This window comes from Medicago sativa, chromosome 8, assembly GCF_051527215.1.
Source record: "Medicago sativa cultivar Bolivia chromosome 8, Bolivia_mono, whole genome shotgun sequence".
Taxonomy (NCBI): Eukaryota; Viridiplantae; Streptophyta; class Magnoliopsida; order Fabales; family Fabaceae; genus Medicago; species Medicago sativa.
In genome coordinates, this window is record NC_140756.1 from 9,480,226 (window position 1) to 9,506,727 (window position 26,502).

At 30.8% G+C, this 26,502-nt stretch overlaps 2 protein-coding genes and 1 pseudogene across 3 annotated transcripts; all 3 read right to left on the bottom strand.

Moving 5' to 3' along the window:
- Positions 1-5,067: 5,067 nt before the first annotated feature.
- Positions 5,068-6,891, bottom strand: LOC146896755 (hydroquinone glucosyltransferase pseudogene; annotated as a pseudogene). The gene has a single exon (XR_015022446.1). The product of XR_015022446.1 is annotated as a hydroquinone glucosyltransferase pseudogene (transcript).
- A 4,330-nt stretch (positions 6,892-11,221) lies between these two features.
- LOC146896756 (uncharacterized) lies at positions 11,222-13,309 on the bottom strand. Its single transcript, XM_085734864.1, has 2 exons — positions 12,726-13,309; positions 11,222-11,777 (listed from the first exon to the last, which is right to left on the bottom strand). Exons 1-2 carry the CDS (start codon positions 13,219-13,221, stop codon positions 11,365-11,367), a joined length of 909 nt encoding a protein of 302 aa, XP_085590990.1. The 5' UTR covers positions 13,222-13,309; the 3' UTR covers positions 11,222-11,364.
- Positions 13,310-17,310: 4,001 nt separating this feature from the next.
- LOC146896757 (uncharacterized) lies at positions 17,311-25,081 on the bottom strand. The gene is made up of 6 exons (XM_085734197.1): positions 24,723-25,081; positions 20,012-20,211; positions 19,752-19,892; positions 19,575-19,655; positions 19,183-19,310; positions 17,311-17,501 (listed from the first exon to the last, which is right to left on the bottom strand). Exons 1-6 carry the CDS (start codon positions 24,946-24,948, stop codon positions 17,462-17,464), a joined length of 816 nt encoding a protein of 271 aa, XP_085590323.1. The 5' UTR covers positions 24,949-25,081; the 3' UTR covers positions 17,311-17,461.
- Between the last annotated feature and the right edge of the window lie 1,421 nt (positions 25,082-26,502).

Below are 26,502 nucleotides of genomic sequence, written 5' to 3' on the forward strand. Positions count from 1 at the left end.
ATCCATGGATTTTAATATAGGTTGACATTAGTACTTCGATAACACATGCTATGCTCTGGGATATTTTATTGACACTAAATTGGTGTTGAGCATCGGTTGTATTGAATTTCCGCATGGAAATTAGTTGTTAGAATTGAATACTAGTCCCCATCCCATATCCATAGATTTTAATATAGGTTTACGTTAGTACATTTTATATGGTACCCGTTTTGGCATGTTTGAGATAATTTTATTTGACTTGTCAAAAGCTTAGACCAAGTTTAAAAATTTACTGTAAGAATCATTATTAATATTGAAATTTGGGATCTTTACAAAACCGGGAATCCCAATGGTAAATCTTTAATAGACTCTAATATCTACAATGTTTTTTTTTAAAGGTTAAAATGAAATATATTACCGAATCAAAAAGTTACTGCCCAACACCATGTTGAACCCTCACGCGGGGTCTTTACAAAACCGGGGAATTCCAATGGTAAATCCTGGATAGACTCTAATACTATACCATGTTGAACCCTCATGCTCGAACCCAATGGGCATGAAGCATGACAATGCAGAATCTGAAGCATGACAATGCGAGAATCCCAACATGATATATTTGGATAAACTACGATACCACGTTGAAATTTGAGGTCAAATTGTAAGTTGAAGAGTGTCTTCTCTTTATAAACTCTTATCTAGAGTCATGGACAAAATCCACCTCTCATAACAAATACAAGACAAATTAACATATGACAAATCAAATGTTGCAATTATACGATTAGGGAGAGATTACAATAAAGGCAGAATTTCCAACCATTAACCATATTATCACTAAAAATTTTACAATGAAGACCACAAGAGGCAATCAAATATTAGAAAATGGAATTATTCTTTCATTGGATTTGATTTCTTGTACATTGTTACCTTGTTTATATGATGCAATCTTGGGGTTGATTTCGTGTAATGTGGCTTTTATTGAAAATTTTCAACGAAGGCAAAAAAAATAGGATTCAATATTATAGACATAAAGTGTACGATTGAATATGAAAATAGAAAAGATAAAGCCATTGATTGAAAAAGACATGATTTAATTTTCTTTCGGGTAGTGTTAACTTGTGCCCTAAGGGCACAAGTTAAGAATCTAAAAATGGAATTAAATCATAAAATATGTCTTGAAAATATAAGATTTTAAATTTCTAGGACAATGAATGCACAATTTCCAATAAAATGTTTCTATCTTTGGTTTCTTAACTTGTGCCTTGATGACACAAGTTAACATTTCCCTTTTCTTTTTAGAGCAAGACATTATTTAGTATGTTGGCATTAAAAAAAATTGTCTTGTTGTAATATATTCCTTCTGTTTCAAAATGAGTGTCGTTTTAGCCAATTGCACACAGATCAATGAATTGAATAATGTTGTCCAAAGATATGATACTTTTATTAAAATTGTCTCGCTAGTTATTGGTTCATTTGTCATCATTATAAATTAAAGTATAAAATCATACTTTGGAAGTTGCGTGGACAATAATAATTAAGGGTACTATTGAAAAGTGAGAATGACATTCATTTTGAAACAAATTATTTTTGTTAAAGCGATATTCATTTTGAAACGGATGGAGTACTTTTTATTTCGACACAAACAAAATAGAATTTGTTGAGAGTTCCAATTACGCTCTTTTAACATGACTAGAATTTAAATGTTGAGTAATTAAAATGAATTTCTTCATAAAGTCAATTGATTATAACTCCCTCCATATTTTATAATAAGTCGATTTAATATTTTGACATATATTACAAAATATTGTTAATTATGTATAAGAAAGAAAAATTATGAATGATTTTACAAAATTATCCCTTATTAATTAATGATATGAGAATAAGAGATTAAAAGAGTGGAAAGATGAGAGAGTAACAAATGGTAAAGAATGTGATAGGAAAACAGTTATTAATAATGCATTGATATTGTAGAACGACTTGTAATAAAACCAAAACATTCTTTCTAAAGTGACTCATAATAAAATACGGATCAAGTAATTTCTATTTTCAATTTCTATGGAATATAATTTAATCTCATTTCGATTTGTTAAAAAAAAAACAAGATAGTTGAAATTATATGAATTGTGTTTTTAATTCTTCAAATGGTTTTCGTTAAGATTTTTTGTCTCTGATTTTAAATAAAATTATATGTACCCTTCACATTTTCTTAATGGAATTTTACATCAATGTTTAATATATTATAACGATCTCTTTCATGGAAATTTAGAATTTTTTAACTAAATATAAGTGTTTAAGAGTTGATCACTTAGAAATTCAAATTTAATTAATTCTTTGTTAAAAAAACTTAAACTTTTGTAAGAGAGATTTCTATAATGTACTAAACTTGATTGCTAAAAAATTCAAAATTTTTAAAGATAAAGAAGATTTTACATAAAAGTAGGGGACTAAAACTTGATGAATTTTTTTAGAAAGCACCACAAAAATGATATATATATGAATTTCAAAATAATTTAAGATTAAAAATGGTTCCGTCTCTCTTGAAAGAAAAATCGTAATTCATGAAAAGAAATTTAGATAAGAGGCTTTCATGAAAATTTTCATATTGTTATTAGGGTTTTTATATTATTGTGCAAAATTAATATGCCCAATTGTTTGGATTTAGAACGTTGGACGATGAATCAGTGGAATGTTGTTCATCGAACCTTTCGACAGTGGTACTTGGAAGAACCCCTATCTTAAGCCCCAATGTTTAAGATTGGTTGGAACCGTTGTTTTAGACACTGTGGTTGATGTGGAATGCTTTTGGAACTCAGCTTCCCAACGGTGACAATGATTTGGTGGACGAGGCTCTTTAGACCTTCAAATGGTGTGGTTGGGCGAAAGCATGTCATCGACAACGGAGGTGGGGTTGTACCTATAAACACTCCGACGTTCAAGTCAACAAGTGTCATAGGTGAGAGTTTTTATAGGCTAGAAGCGTGTTCCTTGAAAAAGGTTGTGAGTTAGCCTTTATAGTGGGTGGATTAGGGTTCAATGGACCCCAAAACTCTAACTTGAACAATTGTCTTCTAAGACAGCTATAAACAGGTCATGATTTGATCTTCATCAGAATTCAGACGGTCCTTGTGCAATATGTGATCCTCACTCAAACAAACTATCCATGTTCCATCGGTAGTCATGACTCAATTAGACGTTCCATGTTCCATCAATGGTCTTGACTCCATCTTCTATTGTACCTTTAGCCGGGGGAAGTATATATGATGGTTCACTTATAAGCTACTAACTTAGGGTAACCCAATCCGTTATTGGATCGAGTTTGTACTCAGTATGAAACAGTTGCCTCAAAAGCCATTAGTTGACAAAGTAAGGTGGTGGCTTGATTTTTCCTCAAACCTTGGACCAAAAAGTGTGTTGTATCTATACAACCTTTGGGGTCTGTCTTCACTGTAACTGTGCAACTGAGGGATTCAAATGATGGCTTGTCTCAAGACAAAGTCTTTGAAATTAAAGCATATTGTATATGTGTCCTTTGGGGCCGATGTCCTTGCTAACAAAGAGAATGATTCTTGGAGGCTTTTAGGGGTCGAACTTCAAATAGGAAGAGAGGTAGCTGGTTAATTGATATAGATTTAACCTTATTTTTACAAGTCCTTGATAAGTGCCAAATTACAGTTATTTTCCATAGTACCTATCGATTTATTTTGCAAGTAATCTAATACAACCCCCACCCCTCCCAATTATATGTAAATACAATTTATATTGCAAAACTATGTCATGAAGCTATTCCTTTTGTTTCTCACATCTTTTTATAGGTTTTGGACACGATTACATCAATGCGAAATAGAGCGATGCAAGCACGCACGCTAGAAGCCAAGCCAGAGCATCACAAAGACATTTGGAATAAACCCAATTCGCTAGGCGAGTTATAGCAACGTGAAAGCGAGCGAAATAGAGAGTTCTAGGGATCCAGATTTGCCAAAGGCGGTTCGCTAAGCAAGATTTGGTCTGCTAGGTAAGCTAAGGTGGTTTCAAGAAATATCATAAAACAACTGAATTTTTTTCCTCCAATAAAGAAAGCTTGATTCGCTAGGTGAGGATCATGGTGCCTAGCAAACTTACACTTGCATAAACTCTATAGATAAAAATGTAGTCAGTTTCTTTGATTTTTATCGGTTGTATCATAAACTCAAATTGAGTAGTGTTGCTATGAAGAGATATGTTAGGACTTCCTCGTCCGAAATAAGGAGTTAGGTGGGAGTGACCTTAGAGTGTGTTTGGATAGGGAAAATGTTTTGAGGGAATTCAACTACTTTAAGGTGAATTCTATAGAATTCACCTTAAAGTAGTTGAATTCCCTCAAAACATTCCCCTATCCAAACACACTCTTAGTTTTTTTGTCTTTTTTTTTTTTTTTTTGTCTCGTCACACCTCTTCGTCTCAACTTAAGAGTTACTCGAGAAACTGACTCTGCTATTACTAAGCCTATTTTTAGTCCCTTTCTCTGCAAATCTTTGATTAAACACGATACATAGGACATAATGCATATCAGACATGGTGTCAGCAACTAATCAAGGGTTTGAAATCAATAACTTTAATTTGATCTCTACTTCTTGGGTATAAAATTAGAATTTTTCTTTCAAAGCTTCCATGTTTTTTGGATTTGGTTGTAATTCTTGTTTTTCAATTTGTAATATGCCTTAAAATAATATGAAGTGTTAATACCACACTTAAATCATGAAATAAATAAATAGTTAAAACTTGATACCATTAAAAGTTATTCCGCTTGGTCCTTTGAGGGACAATAGTCTTCCAAGGGACAACAAATTGTTACCATGAAAGCTTACATAGTGTTGAACATCTTTTGATGTTCACCAATTTTGACATGGTCACTAACTCGCTTCAAACAATCTATTGGGACAAACGTGACACTAACATTCCCAGCATGTAATAAAACATTAAACGGACCTAATTTGGTCCCAATGGAGTTAGTTCAGCTTTTCACGCTTTCCAATCCTTTTAGCAAGTAGATATAGCAAGTAGAACAACGTAAAAAAATAGATATAGCAAGTAGCAGTTGCGTGACGAACGAACTCGAGTTTAATTGATCATGTATTAAATCATTCAATGCAATTATGCAAACATTATAGACACTGAAACTTTCACACGATTTCTATTCGACAAATACATATTCCCTCGATTCTTTTCTTCTTTGCGAAGCTTTTCCAATAAAAGGTTAATAAATGAAATTTCTGTTTACAATGAAAAGTTTTCCACTCGAGTACCGAATTCAAAAAGTGCTCTTGTAGAGGACCCATCTTCTGCTAATGCACAAGCTGCATCATCTTTAAGCTCTTTAATTCTTTGTCGAATCCCACTTCGTTCTTCTCCAAGCATTAAATCTCTAACCACCTTAGCAATTTCCTCTCTTTTTGCAATGCCATTCTCATTAAATTTTATCTTCAAACCCACTTTAAGTCCCTCTGTCAACAAAACAGCATTCATTCTTTGCTCGCCAAATAATGGCCATGTTATCATCGGCACTCCTAACACAATACTCTCAAGTGTTGAATTCCAACCACAATGTGTTAAAAATCCACTGCTTGAAGTGTGACTTAGGATTTTGGTTTGTGGTGCCCAAAGAGGAACAACTAACCCTTGTTCTTTGGTTCTCTCTAAGAACCCATGTGGTAAGTACTTTAATAGGCCATTATCATCATTTCCTATTGCAGCAATTTTGTAATCTACATCTTTAGAATTACTTGGTTCTCTCAAAACCCACAAGAATTTCTGATTACTCAACTCCAACCCCAAAGCTAGTTCATTGGTTTGTTGTTGAGATAAAGTTCCTCCACTTCCAAAGCACACATACAAAACTGAGTTTGGTGTTTGATTCTCCAACCACTTCAAACACACCGATCCATTTGACTCATCACTACTATTTGCGCCACTTTGTATGATTGGTCCAACCATATAAACTAAGCGGTTGTTATGCTCACTAATGTCTTCCATTTTTGAGAAACTATTAACCAAGTAACCATTAGCAAGAGAGTACCTCTTGCAATGTTGAAGAGTTATCTCATAAACAATACTAGACCGATCATGCAGAAAATTAGGAATGAGATCTTGGCCATGAATAGGGACGCTGCATCCCGGGAACTCAATAGGCTCGGTGTGATCTTTGCATTCACACGAAAATTTTTCGTGCAATGTTGGCAAATATGACAACAAAGACATTGCCATGGAAGAAAGTGGAAAATATATGAAAGATAAGAGGTTGAACTCTTTTGCTATTTCTAATGCTTGGGTTGCCATTAAATCAACAATCAATGCTACTGGCTGCGTGGTTGAAGTTGAACATAGTAAACTCATCAACGAGTTGCGGATGGATGGCAATGATTGAGAAACTGCAAGTAGCAATAACAAAGAAGGATCTTTATGTGGTAGGTCTTGTATGCTAATTGGATTTTGGAAAATGTAGTTTATGGATGAAGGAAGAGATTCAAGTAATTTGAGGGTGGCAGGGATAGGTGCATCAATGGTGGGGAAGATGCAAGTGATATGAATGTATTTATGGAGATGAATGAGTCTCTTGCATAACTCAATTATGGAGGATTGATGGCTGAATAGAGGGACTGAAATTACTGCTATGTGAGTTGTTTTAGCCATTGAATAGTAATTGATCAGTTATTGCTATTTATTTTGAAAACAAATGTGAGATGTGTACACAAATATGGATGTACACCAAATATTTTCTTTATATTTATTTTCACATGTAAACTAGTCGTGTTTAGAATGGAATGCTAGGCTCTCATCCATGAATCCTTGAATTTTTTACATTAGTGGATTTTTTTTATTTTTTTTTTGGAGAGATTTTAGTGGATTTTATATGGTATTTTTCTTAGACTTGGCAAAAGCATAAGGAACCACAAAGTTAAAAAGTAACTACAAGAAACATATAGTGATGAAGTGCCTACAAATAATTAATATTTGACATATTAGCCCATATCATTAGAGATTTGAGGCCTAATAGCTGAGAGGGAAGTCCATGATCGGAGCATAATCGGCTCTCATCAATGACATGGCCAACGACCTAACTTCTAACTGAAAATTTCTCTTCTCATTTTTTTAAAATTACCGTACGACTCTTCAACGGAAGGTAAGTGTTATTCGACGCTTTTAAGATCGGTTAAACCCTCTTTCAAAAAAAAAAAAAAAAAGACCGGTTAAACCGATTTAAAGTGATTGAACCACTCTAAAAATGTCGAACGACACTTAACTGTCGTTGGGGTAAATTTAAGAGAAATTTGAAAAGTGAAAAGAGAAATTTCCAATAGCCTCAGTGGTAATTTTCTCTTCTCAAAGCAAATTGCGGAGGCCTTATTTAAAATCGGGGTTGTATGGACTAACCAACTTGACGGTACCTCATTTAAGATACTTTACACAAGTTTATGTAACCCACTTTGCCACATACGTAGTTCTTCTCAAATAACAAAAATTGTTGAGTGATGATTTCGTGTGTTTTAAGCTACCCCAATAACACCTCCACTAAAATGCTCTAAGATCACGATCACACAATACGCTACCATTCAATTTGATGTTTACTCACACGTACTGATATTAATGTTGATATTATCTCTCCATCACTAGTCTATATTCCATAGGCTTACGAGGTTATGGTGGTTACTGCCCATGAAACTTGCCAACTTCGTCCCATACCAAGTAGAGATTTTATTACTTTCATTAAAACATGATATAAATGGTAGATTTTAGATGTTTACATCAATCCCATACAGTATAAATGGTGAAGGGGAGTGAAGAGAAAGAGTTAAGTGGATGGAAGGAAGAAATGACGTTCAGATGGAAGAGAGAAGGTGAAGTGAGTTGACAAAATTACCCTTAATAAAATTAATTAAAAATGCCACATATGGGGTGTACATAGGACTAAAATTGGTGACTTTAGTCTGCGAGGTAAATCTCAAAGAGACATTTGGAGGACGAAAATCAAAAGTAGATAATATTTTACACGAATCAAAATAATATTTAGCTCTTGTTTTATAATCTTATATATCCGGAAAAATATGTGACTGTAGTGTATAAGTGAGTTACCATTTTATAAAAGTGATTTTAAACAAACTTGGTTATGCAAAATTGATTTTGTTAAATTAATTTAAAAGGAAGATGATTTATGGTTTAAATTTAATCAAAGTGAGTGTTGGAACAAAGAGTCATCTAAAGAAGATTTTTGAGTTTTGAGGTTTGTCTTGATCCCGAATAATTTTCGAGACTCAACTTACCTAAAATCTTGTCACCGCAAAATGACGTTTGGAATGAAAATTAATTTTGTGTAACAATAACCAACCAACTATATTTTAACAAAATCACAATGTTTTGATTGGAAAGATAAAGGTGGAGATAAGGTTGATATGGAAGAAGGAACATTATTTTCTGCAGGATTGGCAAAACCGTTAGTTTGTTACCCTGTTGCTCGTTTTAATCCTTTTGCTGTTTGTAGATAGCGCATTTTCTAAAAAACAGTTAGTTGTCATGACAATCAAAAGTACTACTACTGCTGCTGTTATTAGCTTGCATTATGCTATGTTCATATGACACCGGCCACGTGATATGCATGTAGCACCGACATTTACGATAATAGATGCTTATGATGTCCGGCCGACAAATATGAATGCATGTAATTGTGTACTTTTTTAAAAAAATTATACCATAACCGATGTCATTGTCATATCTAGGACCGGTCCCGAGATTTTTTGTGCTCTGGGCAAAAGAAAAAAATTATACCCTTTTAATTATTCTACTATTTTTCTTCTTGTATTTTTTGTTGCATAAGATTCATTTATAATCAAAGTTCTCTAAAAATATATTTTCAATAGAATTTGTCAAAGCAATTTAAATATAAATATATCTATATTGCACTGACTACTAAGTAAAAAAAATAACTTTGGTCTCCCTAAAAAATGGTGCTGCGAGCTATCACCCCTCCCGCCCGCCCTCAAAGCCACCCCTGGTCATATCATAGTTCAAGCTAATAACAGTAGCAGTATTTTTGATTCAGCTCCATAGCGTGATATTATACATATTATGGTATTGTTTCCAAGGATTTGCACTGGTCATTTAGACAATGTAACAGGATTAGGCTCAACAGCCTAGTATCGAAGTGCAAAAACTTTTTTTTTTTTTTTAATGAAAAGTGTCAATAGTCAGTAGTTAGATTAATATTACATTCATTCGTCTAGATTTGAGCTCAAGACCACTCACTAACTAAGATAGCACTTCAATGCTAATATTGTATGAACCCGTATAAGAAATGCACTAGATTTGCTATATAGGGGTACATAATAAGTATATGAGATAGAAATTTGCAATATAGGGGTACATAATAAGTATATGAGATAGAAACATAGATTAGTTTCAGTAATTTAGAGGTGCGTTTAGAAATTAATGTGCAGTGTGCATATATAAATAGGAACTTACATTTGTAATTTGTTTTCGAATTCTCCTCTTCTCCCAACACGTTTTACTCATCCGCAACCAAACTTTCGAAAATACCCTTGCGTCGGTTAACTCACACTAGTGTTTTCTGCGTGACTTAACTAACGCTAGTGTTAATCTTCGCGTGAGTTAACTCACGCATTGTGAGTTAAGTGACGCAGTGGCATTTTTAAAAGATCAGTTGTGAGCTAGCAAAACGTGTTGGGAGAAGAGTAAAATTCTTTGTTTTCATGCTAATAAAATTTGACAAGTTTCCATAACTATGTGGGGTAAAGTGTTCTTCCTAAAGGTTCTTAGTTGAACCAATTGTACATCTTTTCAAATCTCTTGTGACTATCACCTTTTTGATTAATTTATCTTCTTCGTTGAAGTGCCTATCACTTATAAAATTTCATCTAATATGCTTTTGTAAGCTTTTGAATTCTTTCTTAATTCTTGAATTGTGTTTCTAGGGTGACTCTTAAAAATTGAATTCAATCATGGAAAAACTTTTTTTTTCTCGCGTAGGTTCACATCAATTGGTAAAAGAAGCTGGGGCATCTTTAAGCTCTTCAATTATTTTGTTAAATTCCACTTTGTTTTTCATCAAGCATTAGACCTATCACCTTTGCAATTTTCTCTCTTTAAGCCATCTTATTCTCTAAACCCGCTTTGAATGTTTACCTTCAAACCCACTTTGAATCCCACTGTTAGCAACAATAACCAAGTTAAATTATCATTGGCACTCCAAACACAGTGTTGAATTTCAACTATGTTCTCCCTAAGAAGCCATGTGGTAAAAAATATTACAAGGCCATCATCATCATTTGCAGCACTATACATATGCTTAAGTACTTGGTGCTCTCAAACATTGTTGTCAAAATCCCGACTTAAATCCTAAAATTCGGGATTTTGCGACTTTTTTCACCTTCAACGACTCAAATCCATAGTAAAATCCCAAAATAGACAAAATCCATCGATTTTGATTGCGATTTTACAATTTCTTATAAACTAAGTCATTTAGGACTATATACAATTTATAACATATATTTAGTATTAATTTTTTTGGGTAAAATCCATCGATTTTGATTGCGATTTTACATTTTCCTTTATCGATTCTACAAAATTCCTTGAGTAAAATCCTTCGATTTTGATTGTGATTTTACAAGTCCCGATTTTACTATTTCCTTTCGACCTGAATTAAAGTACCGATTTTGATAACCTTGCTCTCAAAAGCCACAAATATTTGACCACTCAACTCCAAACCCAACTACTTTGATTTATTGATCCTTTTAGAGATAAAGTGCCTCCACTTCCAAAGGATACATACAATACTTTCTACATGAAAATTAAGGCCAAATATTTATTTGGAAATGGAGCCACCAAGAGGCAAAATATTTATTCTACATACGAGACCGTTTATGATATTTTATTTGACTAGTCAAAGGACTTAATATTTTATCTGGACTTTGCAGCCACCAAGTTAAAAAGATTTGTCACAATGATGAGCAGCACTATGAAATACTACTTTGTTTAACAAAAAAGATAACAATGCATAGATTCTTTTTTCTTTTTGATTAAACAATGCATAGAATAAAGTTTATCAATAGTTAACTCAAAAAAATGTTTATCAATAGTCACAAGAGGCATCAAATATTAGATAATAGAATTTTTCCTTGCTACAAAAAGAAAACACAACAGGAGAACATCAAATTAGAAAAACAATTGTTAATAATACGGTTAGACTTAGAATAGTTGATTGAAAAAAGCACCAGCAACAAAAATATATACTCTGCCTAAACATCCACAATACTAATTAAAACTTGATTAATCTTTTTTTTCTGCAAATCTCTCTAAGAGAATCAACTGATAATAAATTAAAGGACAAAAAAAAGATGATCTTCAGCTAAAGGCAGAAGAATTTACTGTGATATGTCTAAGAGGGTGTGTAATGTCAGTGCCTCCAGCATGCTGCACAAACTCAGCAGGTGAAAATGTGCTTCCATGACAGACACAAACAATGCTAACTTCATCGCATTTTGAATATCTGTATAAAAATCCATTCACTAATTTCCCATTTGGTCCATTCCCTTTTGTTGATACATATGGCATTTGAGGCAAAGACTTCTTAATTGGAATTGGAACTTGATCGGTTTCGGTTTCGGTTGCCGCATGTTGGCCATTGAGTTTCATCGGATTTGGTTGCAATTTCATGCTGCCATTTAGTTGAGTTTGAGCTGGTTGGTTCAAATGAGTTGGTTCTGCAAATGAATTAGCCGAATGACTGCGGCTGCGGCTTTCGGTGCTCCCTCCATCTGAGAAAAAAATGGCAATAAATATAAATATTAGGCTTAATTGCACTTTTGGCCCCCTATCTTTCCAAAACTTGCGATTACAGCCCCTTAACTAATTTAAATACAAAACAGCCCCCTAAGTATTGAATCTTTGGCAGTTTTGGCCCCAACGCTGACGTGGCACCCTAAATGAGGTGCCACGTGTCATTTTTTTTATATTTTTTAGGCCTTGGGGGGCCAAAACTGCCAAAGATTCAATACTTAGGGGGCTGTTTTGTATTTAAATTAGTTAAGGGGCTGTAACCGCAAGTTTTGAAAAGATAGGGGGTCAAAAGTGCAATTAAGCCTAAATATTATAGACATGATTGTACTCTTGAAAAAATTGTTATTCATCCTTAAAAAATTGACATTGATAATTTCATTCATTTATTCATATTGGTATTCATGTCCAAAATAAATAATTTCATCAGCTTGTATTAAATCTTTGTTTCAAATCAAGATATGTATAACAAAAAATGAACAAAAAATTGAAAGCAAAAATTGAAAGCAGGGCACATTATATCCATTGATAATTCTTTCTTATGAAACATGATATCAATTTGATGATATGAACTATACCATCATCCTTATTATCATTTTGATTACATTTACATGATCTAATTAAATATATATATATATATATATATATGTGTGTGTGTGTATGTATATGTATGTATGTATGTATATATTTAGCCTTTTCCCTTGGTTACATTCATTCAAACTCTGTAGAATATCATAAACTTCAACAACACAAACAAAAAATCTCCATAGAATATTATATCTAGCAGAATAGCAGCTTTATATCATAAATTTGAAAGAGTATGAACTCGAGAATCAAACAAATATGAAGAAAATGTCATAATTTGATTTTTATATTTTAAAAAAGCAAAAGCATCAATAAAAAAGAACAACAATAATAAAAATATTCACCTTCACGAGAAGAGCTTTGATAATCAGAAGCAGCAGAAGAACTACACCTAGAAGAAGACCTATTAGATTTCATTTTTCCATCTCCGCCGTTAAAACTAACACCGTCAATTCTTCCCTCATTCCCTAACGAGGATGGTAACGATAATCCATACCCTAACGTTTCATACAGTTGTGGCGGCGGTTGAACAACCTGAAACGGTGTCATCCAAGAAACAACACCGTTAACAATATCCGTCTTCTCCCTTTTAAAGACCTGCTCACATTCCGGTGGTTCCAAGTCTCCGGCCCGGGGTACTCCTGGCTCTCGTTTCTGCACTCTTTTTCTTTTAACTTCCATTCTCCTCAATGCTTGAATCTCACGTTTCATTTGTGGTTGTTGATTTTGATCCAAACCAGCGCCATGACGTGATTGTATTTCAGGTTTGGATTTTTTGAAAGCTCCTCCTATTGATAAAGATAAACCTAAATCAAGCTCAATCTCTTCAATCCCTACCATGTTGAATGATTACTATAGCTTCATATGCAAATTTAATATTGAAAAAACAATGAAAAAGTTTATGCTTGTGATGATAAAAAATTGTGTTCTGTTGGGTTGTGATATTTGAGGTTTTTAAGGTAGGGTTGAAAAAGAAGAAAGAAAGAACACGTGGCAAAAGATGAGAAGTTAAGAAAAGCTGTTAATGACAAGTTTGGAAGGAAGCACCGCTAAATAATCTCAAAACAAAAAATCTGTTCGTTATGAATGTTATTCGAAGATTCTAAGAAAGACACGTGCATGTTATGCTTTGAAAGGTGGAAAAGGGACACGTGGTGGAACATGAAAGGGTGGTTATGGAGAGTAACAAGGGACACGTGTTGAAGAATGTTATTTTTTCACATGTGTGTGAATCTTAGTTTTGGGTTTGCTTGAATCTTTATGGACAGATATGAGTGACACGTGGGGAGAGAATTTGGGTGGGTTTCATAGATTTTAGGATGGAATTGAAACGTGGAATGTTGGTGAGTTTTTTAAGGAGAAAGTGATGATGACAAGAAGTTGAATTTGTGTAGGTGATTGGTTTGTACCTGCGGTGGGACTCGTTGTAGAAAAGGACATGTTCTACACGTGTTTGAGTTAAATTTTACACATTTCCATTACTATTACCAGCAGAATGATGGGCACTATCGTCTTTCTAATGCGTTAATGCATGCGATTATTTTATTATATTTGTTTATATAATTTATATTACAATTTTTAAATTTTAAAATATTAATAGAAATTATTGATATATTGATTTATAAATAAAATATTGTCAAGGCATATAACAAAGTTATTTTTGAACTCAACATTTTTTAGTTTGCGCATATAAAATTAAGAAAAAATAATAATCATTTATTGTTTACTCTAATACTCCCTCCGTCCGTAATTATAAGCAAATTTTATTTTTTGTTCATTCAATTATTGATGTACGTGGTTCATATTATGGACCACCTACATCATTAATTGAATGAACAAAAAAGTCAAATTTGCTTATAATTAAGGACGGAGGGAGTAGTAATTAACAACATCATAACATAAATGTATAAATGACATGTTATGTAAAAGAAACATTGTTATAATTGCGATAAAAGAATATCTTTAAAAACTACATTTTTCATAAAGTCTCTATCTTCTCCTTCTATTTTACCTTTATTTAATAATTAAAAAAACCACGGTTCTCTTTATATATATATAAAAAAAAAAATCATGCTATCATAGTTTGTATAAGCAATTATAAACCAGCAAAGTCAAATAATCCTTAAAATTAATCGTAAACAATTTGTATCATAATCACTTATAAACCAACAAAGTCAAATATAATTCATAAAATTAATTGACTTTGATGAGTTGTAACATGAAAGGAAAAGTAAAAAACTTACAGGTTAATTATGAATTCAACTAAACAATGCGGGAACGAACTATTAACTGTGAGAACCCTACTTATTAATATTTAATATAGGGCTAACATATCTTTTTCTAACATATTTTGAGTCTTAATCTTTTTTTAGAAGATTTAAAGTCCAATCTTTAACATTATTTTTTTATCACGTTTGTTACTAATCTTTTTTCAAAAGATTCTTTAGCATTATTTTTTGCTCACGTTTATTACTAATGTTTATAGAGGATTTAAAGTCCAATCTTTAACAATATTTTTTGCTCACGTTTGCTACTAATCTTTTTTTAGAGGATTTAAAGTCCAATCTTTGACATTATTTTTTGCTCACGTTTGTTATTAATATTTTTTTAGAGGATTTAAAGTTCAATCTTTACCAATATTTTTTGCTCACGTTTGTTACAATTGATCAAAGGCTAAGGAAGAGTAACTTATAATAATAAAATAATATAGAAATATTGTTTGTTATGAAAGTAATAAAACAATATGGAAATATTATTTTTTGTGGAAGGGATGTGAAAATACTTGGCAATCTTTGTCGATTGTATTGAGGGGAACAACACCGATGTACAACATAAAATCGGTTGATAAAAAAGTAACATGAGTTTTTGTTTTGTGCTAATTTTTTATGAGTTTGATATGTGGTTAATGGAGGTAAAAGAGAGTTAACGGGGACGATTAGTGACAAGGATTAGTAATCCACGTGTTATTTTATAATTGGCTAATAATAAGAACGGTTCATAAGGAATTGTGTGTAAGTTTTCTTCTTAAATTAAATTTATTCTTATCTATTTGTTGCATGTGTTATTTGTATTTAAAATTAAAATTAAAAATTGAGGGTATTTTTGGAAAGAAAAGTCCAACCCAAAAGTGTGCTGAAAGGGGTAGTTTTCTTTATATATAATATAGATATAGATATAGATAAGCAAAATTTAATATTTTAGGTTCATTTAATAATGATGTATGTGATTTCTATTAAAAATTACATACATTATCTATTGAATAAATTTAAAATTCATAGAGTGAATTTTTCAACAATTATTATTGAATAAAAACATTCAATCCCATTCATTTTTTCAAGATATAGATAAGCAAAATTTAATATTTTAGGTTCATTTAATAATGATGTATGTGATTTCTATTAAAAATTACATACATTATCTATTGAATAAATTTAAAATTCATAGAGTGAATTTTTCAACAATTATTATTGAATAAAAACATTCAATCCCATTCATTTTTTCAAGGAATTCAATTCAATTACACTATCACTCTTTCACGAACTTAATTAATTCAAAAATTGTTAAAATAAAAGATTCTTAAATGGAAAATGCTACTTCTCAAGAAAAATAGCTTCAAGAATTTTTCAAGACAGTTGGCAAATTTTAATTTGATGATTTATTTGTCAACTTCCTATTTTTCAGCCACGCCTCCTTGAATTGTGGCAAATAGTGCATTGTGATTGGTTATTCTTTATTCTTGAAGAATTCTTGATGTTATTTTTCTAGAGATATAGCATTGCTCTTCTTAAATTATACTCTATCAGTTTATTTTGAGAATGGTGTATTCGACACCTTGAAATTTTAAAAATGGATTTTTTTTGCATCAAATTTATAATTTATTTCTACTTTTGACTTCATAACTAGTGCCCTAAGAGAACTTGTTAGCATAACTCTTAAAAATAATCGTCATAAATTATTAGTTGTTTTACAATATCAATGAAGTGTCAATTTTTTTAGAGACTAATGAAGTATTAATGTTGTTTTTCTTATTATACACTTAATTATTGATTACTCTTTTTTCTTTCAATTCTTTAATGTATCTTTCTTACACCATTTATCAAAGACAATATTGTAACAATTTATATATTTTTTCTTACATAATTAATTATATTTCTTAATACGTATGAAAAAGACAAAACAACTTATAATTTAGGACGGATTAGTATTTCCATCCATTAATCTGATCTCTCAATAAGAACAAATTGATGGATAAAAGTATACATAGTCTTCACATAGTTCATTCGTAAACTGCGCAAAATTAGAATGCTAAGAAGGATTCTAATGAGTGTTCTAAGAGCACTAGTTAAGAAATAAAAAGAAGTAATTTTTTATAAAAAGTTGTTGTAATTATTATATCGATAAAAATAACACTTATTTTTAAGATAAAATTATCTTTTATGAAATCTTTAACCAATTCTCTTAGAGCATATAGTTAGCAAGACCATAAAACTACTATTATATTCTAAATTATTCTTATATTTGTTAAAAAAGAATATGTGATTGACGTTGGTGGTTGGAAAAATAATTAATTATGGTTATATTTTTATACTTTGATTGAAATAGAAAAACATTTTAAAAAAAATCAATATTTTAGAGCAATTATAAAACATAACTCATATAATTTATGCACACTTACGATTATAAAGTTTTATATAACTTTTTCTATGATATAACTTTGACCTCACTTATTAAAATTTCTAGATCCGTCACTAATAATGACTAAGACGTTGTTTGTGACAAAAGTTGTAATAATGTTAATTGTGCGCATTTTGAGAGTTAAAGAATTTACTTGTGAAATAAAAACAAAACAACTAAACTAACACAATAAAATAAATATAAAAACTATGATCAGAGCAACTTAATTTAAACTTTTGAAGTTGTTCTAATTCAAAGTTGATTTTCACAAGAGTATGTGATGTATTTGCGCATTTATTGAAAAATTCATTGCAATTGTATATAATATCGATCAAGATAGTTAACAATCCTTAAACTAAGTTACATGTTGCAAAAACTTGCTCAGTTATAATCAAATCAAAGATCATTAAACAGGCATCTTCTTCAAAAGTTGTCCTTGCATGAAGCTGAAAAAACAAAACAAAGAAAATAATGAGGTATAATAGAAGAAGAAGAAACTTGCACAAAATTCCATTTTGGTGGAAACACCCTTTACACTTTTCAACACTCCTTTTTTTTTTTTTTTTGTCTTAAACATGGGTTTAGTCCTTGCACTTTCATCTAGTTTTGGTACGGGTCTTTGTGCTTTTTTTTATTTGCCATCGGTCTCGCACTTTGTAAATTTTTTTGCCTTTAGTCCTTCTGTTAACTCTCGCTAAAAAAAACACTAAAACTAACGGTGTGCCACGTGGGTCAATCATGACACACCACGTGGCACACTAAAAAGACAAAAATAATTCAACTTTTTAATTATTATTTTATTCATTATTTTTTTACTTAGAAATATCATTAGTCCCTGCACTTTGGTATTGGTTCCTAATTTTTATTTTTATTTTAAAACTTTCGATGAAATTATTACGTTTTAATTATTGTTTTGTTCATTATTTTTATTGAGAATAATCATTAAAAATAAAATAAAATAAAAAAACTTATTAAAAAAAATTAATCTTTAATTCTTCTTGTAACCACGCTGTGTGCACCTATTAAGACCCCTATAGCATTAAAAAATTTAAAAAGATTTTTTGATTCTATTTGATTTTTTATGATTATTCTCAATAAAAATAATGAACAAAACAATAATTAAAACATAATAATATCTTTGAAAGTTTTAAAAAAATTAAATAAAAATGTTCAAGGATCAATACCAAAGTGCAGGGACTAATATAAAAAAATGCTGAAAGTGCAGGGACTAATGATATTTTTTAAGTAAAATAATAATTAAAAAGTTGATTTTTTGTCTTTTAGTGTGCCACGTGGCGTGTCTTGATTGGCCCACGTGGCACACCATTAGTTTTGGTTTTTTTTTAAGCGAGAGTTAGCAGAAGGACTAAAGTCAAAAGTTTTACAAAGTGCGGGGACCAATGTCAAACAAAAAAAAGTGCGAGGGACCAATACCAAAATTGGGTGAAAGTGCATGGACTAAACACGCATTTAAGCATTTTTTTTATTAATAACTACTACCAAAATATCTAAGAGAAATGATATTTGTACAACCACTTTCTCTATTGTTTTAGACCAATGAAAAAATAGAAAATAAAAGTTGTCATCGTAGTTGTCCCAAATGGTTGTACATATATCACTACTCGATATCTAATAGGGGCTGGTCAAAAAATAAGGATACTATCGCAATTACTTTAAGCCTCAAAAACAATAAAAATTCTATCTAATGAAAGGGCCTCTTGTGATCAAGCCATGAATCCATAACTCTATATATTATACTAAACTAAAATTTACAAAATATTGTCTAAATAAATATTATCACAACAAGATTGAATTTCATGTGATTCTCAACTTATCCAAAATGATCACATCTACATTAATTCCATCACATAACTAGGCATTTGAGAGGGTGTAAATAATATTTTTTTCATTATAACATTGGTTTTCTTTTCCTCTCCCCCACCCCCAGTTTGTCCCTTACCGTCTCTTTCCATTTGTATATTTTCAAAAAGTAATAATTTTCAAAAAGTAGTTATTCAAAAAAAAAAAAAGTAGTAATTTTCATTGAGAGAGAAACTATTAAAGCTATATTTAAATTATGAATATAGAGAAAAAATTATGTTGAAAAGAGAAAACAAAATGATCTACCTCTTGATGTAATAGTAACAAAAGTCTGCCAAAATGAAAGACTGAACCAACTCTAATACTTGAAGAACAACCATCCAAAAATAGCCATAGCCAAAGAAAAATAGATATCTCCCTCCACTTTCATAAACCTGCAAAAGTTTAGAAAACATAATTATTAGTCAATGTGTTACCATCCTAATACACTTCACATTTCACAAAATATGATTAATTTTGTGAAATAATTTTTACAAAAAATTAATGTTGTTTTGTATTTAAGTTAAAATTCCAATGACTAATTTATTATAGCAATTTATGTTTCTATAACCAGAGGTATATGAGATTTAAGAAGATATAAAAAATATTAAAGAGGTAATGATATTTAAGAAGATATAAAAAATATTAAAGAATCTCACATGAATAATCCAATAAGCTAGTGAAAAAAATCTTGAAACACCAAGAGCAAATACATAATATCCTGTGAATGTTTCAACCATCTGAAAAGTGAAAATATATGTCAGAATTACATCATAGTACTCTATGCAAAAGGAATAAAAACCACTATAGTAGAACAAAATACGAAAAGTATAAACCTTTGCATTTTGCATATAACGAATTTGAGGAAGTACTGAAACAGTTTCCAAATACATAGTGAAAGCAAAAAGGACTCGAACAATCCATATATGAGTTGTAGCTGGATTGATTAACACTGCCAAAATTGCAGAAGGCACCACCTGGTACACAATCAATAAAATAATGTTATTTTTTTACTTTATTTTTGCTTATGAACATGCATGACCTAATATGAAAAACATTAATATGAAACTATAACACTACGTGTAACAATCTTTACCAAAAAGGATAACCACATGGTGTCAAACTCCTTGATATAGGATGATTTCAACCTGAACCTCATCAACCATATAATCATTAATGTTAACAAGAAATATAATAGATCTATCACAGTGCGGTAGTCAAACTCCATGACGACGCTGCAACCTAATCTTGTTGCTAGAAATAAAGCATTAAGCTCTTGAAACTTGAGAGATAAACCTAAAAATATAAAATTGTTCTTCATGTTAGCATAATATGAAGAAAAAAGTTATTATTTAATTTATCCGAAAACCATAATATTTTTTTATGCAAGAAATTGAAAGTACAATGACACCATTATGAATTGGTAACATAACTATTTTTTATTTATTTTTTATTTTGGTACAAGTAACATAACTATTTTATCACCCGAACAATCTAGCATTCATTTTCTACACCCTAAAATTGTATCCTTATTTATTAATTTTGTTACGTCTGCAAAGCAACTTAACCTAATTTTTTTCCGCTCATTTGCTTTATTAGGTTTGCAATTATTTAACCTAACAAACTTCATCTAAAAAAATGCATTGCACACCAATTTCATTCCTATCCTCTTGCCTTTTTTTGAAGAAAATATTTTCTACCACATCAATGATATTAAAGATTATTTATTGGTCTCTATTATAGTCGAGAAAACCCGTGCGACGAACGGGTCAAAAGTCTAGTTGATAAAAAAGAGAAAACAAAGAACAAGGGAATATAAATCTAAGAGAAATGCTAGGGACACTCTCTTTTAAACACTCTCTCTAACACTCACTCTCTTATTGGATGAAACTAATGTATGTCTTACCATTTTAAGTGGAACCCATTTCCAAAGTGTGTGACCCACCTTGATTTAAACCAATAAAAAAGTGAGTGTTTGAGAGAGTGTTGAAAAGAGAGTGTTGCTAACACTATTCTAAATCTAAACTCCTACCGAAAAATTAGGTGAACCTATAATTAAGATAGTCATAATGATTACGGAAAAATACTAACGAATAAAATGAGGAATAGTGTTGTACCAAATAAAACTATCTATACTAAGTTCATGAGACGCTAGAAGATCTACACAAGAGTTTCCTTCATAGCAGATATGTGAATATTCAAAATTCATATTCTTATTCGGTTGTAAACAGTTAAACTTTATAGTTTGAAGTTGCCAAGGAACAAGAGTAAGATTTTTAAAAGTCAGAATCATCACTAGGAATGGTTTAACTATTTACGTATCTACCATGAACAATAAAATTTCCTTCAAAAGGTACATATGTGAATATTCAAAACCCATACTCTTCAAAATCCATCAGATGGACTCTCGGTAGGGAGGCTCATTACGTGTAAATACGATTTACTCCTTTATTTTAAATTTAAGTGTCTTATGGGGAGGATAGGAAACAAAATTGTTTTCTTAAGCGGTTAAGAATTAGGAAAGTTTTTTTCTTCAAAAAAAAGAATTAGAAAAGTTTTACTTTGATCTCCTAAGCAAACAAAATTTTTCTAGCGAAAAGATATACATTATGATATACTAGCGAAAAGATTTTTCTCGCTTATTTTATTGCGTTAACGTTTGAAAAATATGAACGATGTTTTTTTTTTCATGAAATTTTGATTTTGATTAAAATTAGAAATATAAATGTTTGTTGGTTTCAAGTTATAACAAACTAAACTAACTTCCCTAAAAAAAACAAACCAAACTAACTATAATTATCTATTTCAACGACACCAACAATATAACAAAAATATATAATCTAAATTCTTTTTTTAATGACACCAAAAACAAGCTTTATTATAGAAAAAGTTATTTAAGGGTATAATTGGGATAATGAAAAAGTAAGTAAAATATATTCATATAGTTTGTTACACTTTTTAAATGATAAAGGAAAAAAATAAGACGCGCGCGCGCGCGCACACACACACACACACACACACACATATATATATATATATATATCGTGTTTGTTACATTTTTTTTTAATATTTAAATTTATATTCTTATCTATTTGTTACATGTGTTATTTGTATTGAAAATTAATGACGTTTTTGGAAAGAGAAAAACCAGCCCAAAAGAACTCAAAAATGTTTTTTTTTATATATATAATATAGAATATAGTATAGATCAGTTGTTATCATATAAATATGTTCCTTTGGATGATATTAATATTGGAAGGTTGGATTAAATATGGTGGAGAGACTTTGTACTTGCCGGAAGTTTTGAAAAAATTGAAACACATTGGTTCACTTCATTACTAACAATATACTATAAGGTGGAAATAAGTGATGGTTATGATAAGATAGAGACAAGATAAAATATGTAGTTGGATAAAGACATGATAAGGGCATGTTTGATGGTTAAGATAGGAGGACAAAATATGATATATTTATCATATCATGTTTAAATCTCATGTTTGATGCAATAAAGAGATAGGATAAAATAAACCATTTTTTTATCACATGCCGATTTGCCTTTATAATCTTTATCATGAGTATAGGTTGGGTTAAAATTATCCCGATAGGATTAGATATTCATTCATTATTTTTTACCATAATATTCTGTCGTTTTTAAAATGTTATCATTCCTTACTTATTTATAATTAACTACATGCCGTTTTTAAATTATTTAATTAATTACGAAAGTAATTTTCTCATTTAATTATAATAAATTAATGATATCATGTTTGTTATCATGTGTGCATCAAACACATGATAAGATTAATACTTATCATGTCTTTTCATATCTTATTAAGCTCCATATCTTATTTTGTATCTATCCTATCATGACCATCACTTAAACTTACCAACAGAGAAGCAAAACAACGACACCAACACAAAACAAAATACAAAACCTACCACTCTCCTAGTGCCCAAAATCAAATGAAGAATGGATCAATACCACTCTTTGAGATACAAGAATATGGAAGCAAACTAAAAAAACCCATTTAAAGACACCCAAACAAGCCCCCTACACGGCGAGACTAACGACTCCAATAGAGAACTAGTTCCACCACCTACTCATAGTGGGACCAAGGAGCACCAGATTGTTTCCCAAAAAATCAATACTATAAAGAGAACTCGACTCTTATGGACGAATTCCTCCATAATTAATACGTACCTTACCGTAAAACACAAGATCATTATAGGTTCCATATAGACCACATGACATGCGGTATGCCAAATCAACAAAAAACACGCCTAATCTTTTGCCTCCATGCTAACCCCAATAACATCTAAAAAAGACCAACCAAATCCCTAGCAAAATCCACTCTCACTCTAACCATCTAAGAATCTTATAGCAAATCGTAGGGGCCGCCCCCACACAAAACAAAAAAGGTGATTAGCTAACTCGGAAAAGACCCTATGCATGGCACAATAGGTACCGGCACGACCGATGATAACCCCGCACCTTAACAAACTACCTCTATCTTGGAGAAGCTATCAATAGAACACCTGAATTTAAAAGGGAAAATGAACTATAGATAAAACATTACATGATTCAATATTTAGACAAACCGTTATTTCTTATGCCCGTAATAAAAAAAATTCTAAATCCATATCTTTGACTAGATTGAGGAGTAGGCTATTGAAAATGTCATGGATTACAACGTTTCCTTCACATCGTAAATATTTGTTAAACAAAAAAACGTGAAAAAGGGAAAACATCTTAGATCGTGTTTGGAATAACGGTGGACGACAAAAAAACACACGTCCAGATTAAAGTTGGAATTTTCAGGCTTCCTAAAAGTCACGATAAAGTGACATTGGGACACGAGAATTGTGATAAAAACGGCAAATCAAACATGCTATTATTTGATTGACAACCACATTGAGTATCCGAGCAATGAGGATCAACAATATTTTCGGGGAGGCGTGGCATACACTTTGGAGGTAGTAGAACAAATACAAACATCGGGGTTTAAGCAAGAAATGTATGGTTTGTTTTTGTTAACCATGTAGTTCTAAGAGAAAGAGAAAATGAGCTACGGTAACACGAGGTTTAGCCGAGAAGTAAGTAAAAAATAAAATTTGGTCAATAATTGTTCCACATAAGAATTATCAAACTCAAGTTCTCCGAAACAATTCGTTTTTGGTGGAGTTCATTAATCACTTTAGCTCAATTACTTGATTAAGATGGAAATGTATATCAATTGGTTATGTTTTTTAAAATGAGTGGATCGATACGGATCTTTGGCTGCAGCACCCTTGTGCTCTCCAACATACATTTTTCTTTAGGGAAATGTTAACTTGTGCCCTTAGGGCACAAGATAAAGTACCCAACATAGTAACTTTTTGTTGGAATGTGTACATTCAATTTAATTTTTGAATTTATAATAAATAAAATGCACAAAATTTAAGGGAATATTTCTACTTTTAGGTTCCTTATCTTGTGCCCTAAAGGCACAAGTTAACATGACCCTTTTCTTTATCAAATACTATACTTTTTGCCAATAATTAACAATAGCAATTTAATCAAAACAAATTAGAACCGCAATATTCATGCGCAAATGGTTAATGCGCTCCATCTGAAGGGACAAATTGATATCCGATTTCAATTATTGGCTAAAATTTATTTAGCTTTTGCTCGAACAAAGATTAATCAAGAGACCCCATTTTCAAAGAAAATTTTTTTAGGACAACATGCAATCGATGATGGGGAAATAATAACAAAGAACAAAATTTAGGACAGCGTGCAATTGATGATGGGAAAATAATAAACGTACCAGAGCAAGTCTTGTAAACGAAGAGCTTGTATACAAGGATTATAAGGCCAATAATATGGATTGATCCAGAGGCTATGTAGAAAAAATGAGGGTCTGTGATAGTATGCTTTAGAACCACCACAGCACAAAAAGCAAGCAATATTCCCAACAAGATCTTCACTTTCATTGACCTCTTACTCAACCATCCAGTCAAAACATTCACTGCAAAATCCCTCTTTGATCCCATTTTGTGAACAAGAAAATAAAATTCAGCAACCAAAAGAGGGTTTTTTTTTTTTTTCTTTTTCTTTTTCTCTTGAATTTGTATTTGTGCTCACACAATATTTTGGAGTGGTGTAGTTGGATTGAGTAATTGTAGTGATTGGAGAATGATGTATTGATATGGCGTGGCAGGAAAATTATTTTATTTCTTGAGACCACATTAATTATGAAACCGTTTCAAAAAGTCCAAAATGCAAATACGGGCATTCTTGATGTGGGAAATGTTTTGGCAGGAAAATAATAATATAATTTCTTTCTAGAAAAAAAAAGGAAAAGATTTTCTTTGAACTACTTGAATTACTTCCTTTATTAATTCTTTTAGTATATTATATAAATTTTTTATTTAATACCTTAAATTTTTATAAAAGATAAAATAAAGAACATAAAAACTTTAAAATATATAAAATATATGTCCTCATGAGCTTAGCTCAGTTGGTTGGAGCAATGCATAAAATAAAATATGCAAGGTCCGGATTCAAACCCTATGCAAGGTCCGGGGTTCAAACCCCGACCACTACCAAAAAAAAATATATATCCGAGGTTCAAACCCTGGCCACTACCAAAAAAAATATATATCTTCAATTTTTGTTATATCTTCAATTTTTGTTCAAAAAACTTAGCGTGAAATTCACACACTAAAGATAGAGACAGTGGGTCTATAGCCTTTTACCATCCTTCTGCACTATGTGACTTTCGAAATAAGAAAATACATATAATAAAAAGAATCTAAAATTCAACAAAAGAGTTGTTTTGACTAAAAACTTAATAAAAGCGTAAATAATTATTTTATATTAGTGGAATATAAACCAAAATATATTACCATAATTCTCTTTAAATATTTTTTAATAACCAACTGAGAATTATATGTACATAAATTTAAATCTTTTAATCAAAGTTTTAAAATTGTTCAATGATTATGTAAATAATTCAAATTATATTTGTCAAAAAGGTAATTTAAAGTATTTATTTATGTTAAATTTAAATATTACTTATCTAATTGAATTTTCGTTGAATAGTTGATTAAATAATAAAATTAGTTTGACTCACAAGAAAATAATTAAGATTGAATACATTCAAAGATTTTCAGATATGATTCATTTTAAATATTTTTTATAAGCTCATTTTTTAACACAAAATACAACTTTTCTTTAAAAAAATAATACAAAATACAACTTTGGTAATTTTGTTCCCTGAGAAGGCTAAATATAATAATAAAGCAAATCCTTTCAACAAAAAAATAATAATAAAGCTAACCGTTCGTTGAATAATTGATTATAGAATAAAACTAGTTTGATTCAAAAGACAATAATTAAGATTTGTCAAAAAAATAATAATAATTAAGATTGCATTGAATACATTCAAAGATTTTCAGACATATTCATTTCAAAGTTTTTTTTTTTTACAAAAATAAATGATATTTATTCATTCAAATTGATAGAGTACATCGATACAATGCAAATTCGCTAAAAATAAAAAAGATGAATCTGGAAACAAAGTCACAATATCCATCTTAATAGCA

What these genes read in the sequence shown, in the direction of transcription:
- LOC146896757 (XM_085734197.1), bottom strand. Translation starts at nt 24,948, where the DNA reads ATGGGATCAAAGAGGGATTTTGCAGTGAATGTTTTGACTGGATGGTTG. An exon ending in CGTTTACAAGACTTGCTCTG is followed by an intron (nt 20,212 to 24,722) that starts GTACGTTTATTA and finishes TTATATTTTTAG; the next exon opens with GTTTATCTCTCAAGTTTCAA. An exon ending in TGTTACTATTACATCAAGAG is followed by an intron (nt 17,502 to 19,182) that starts GTAGATCATTTT and finishes TTGTTTTTTCAG; the next exon opens with CTTCATGCAAGGACAACTTT.
- LOC146896756 (XM_085734864.1), bottom strand. Translation starts at nt 13,221, where the DNA reads ATGGTAGGGATTGAAGAGATTGAGCTTGATTTAGGTTTATCTTTATCA. An exon ending in TCAAAGCTCTTCTCGTGAAG is followed by an intron (nt 11,778 to 12,725) that starts GTGAATATTTTT and finishes TTTTTTTCTCAG; the next exon opens with ATGGAGGGAGCACCGAAAGC.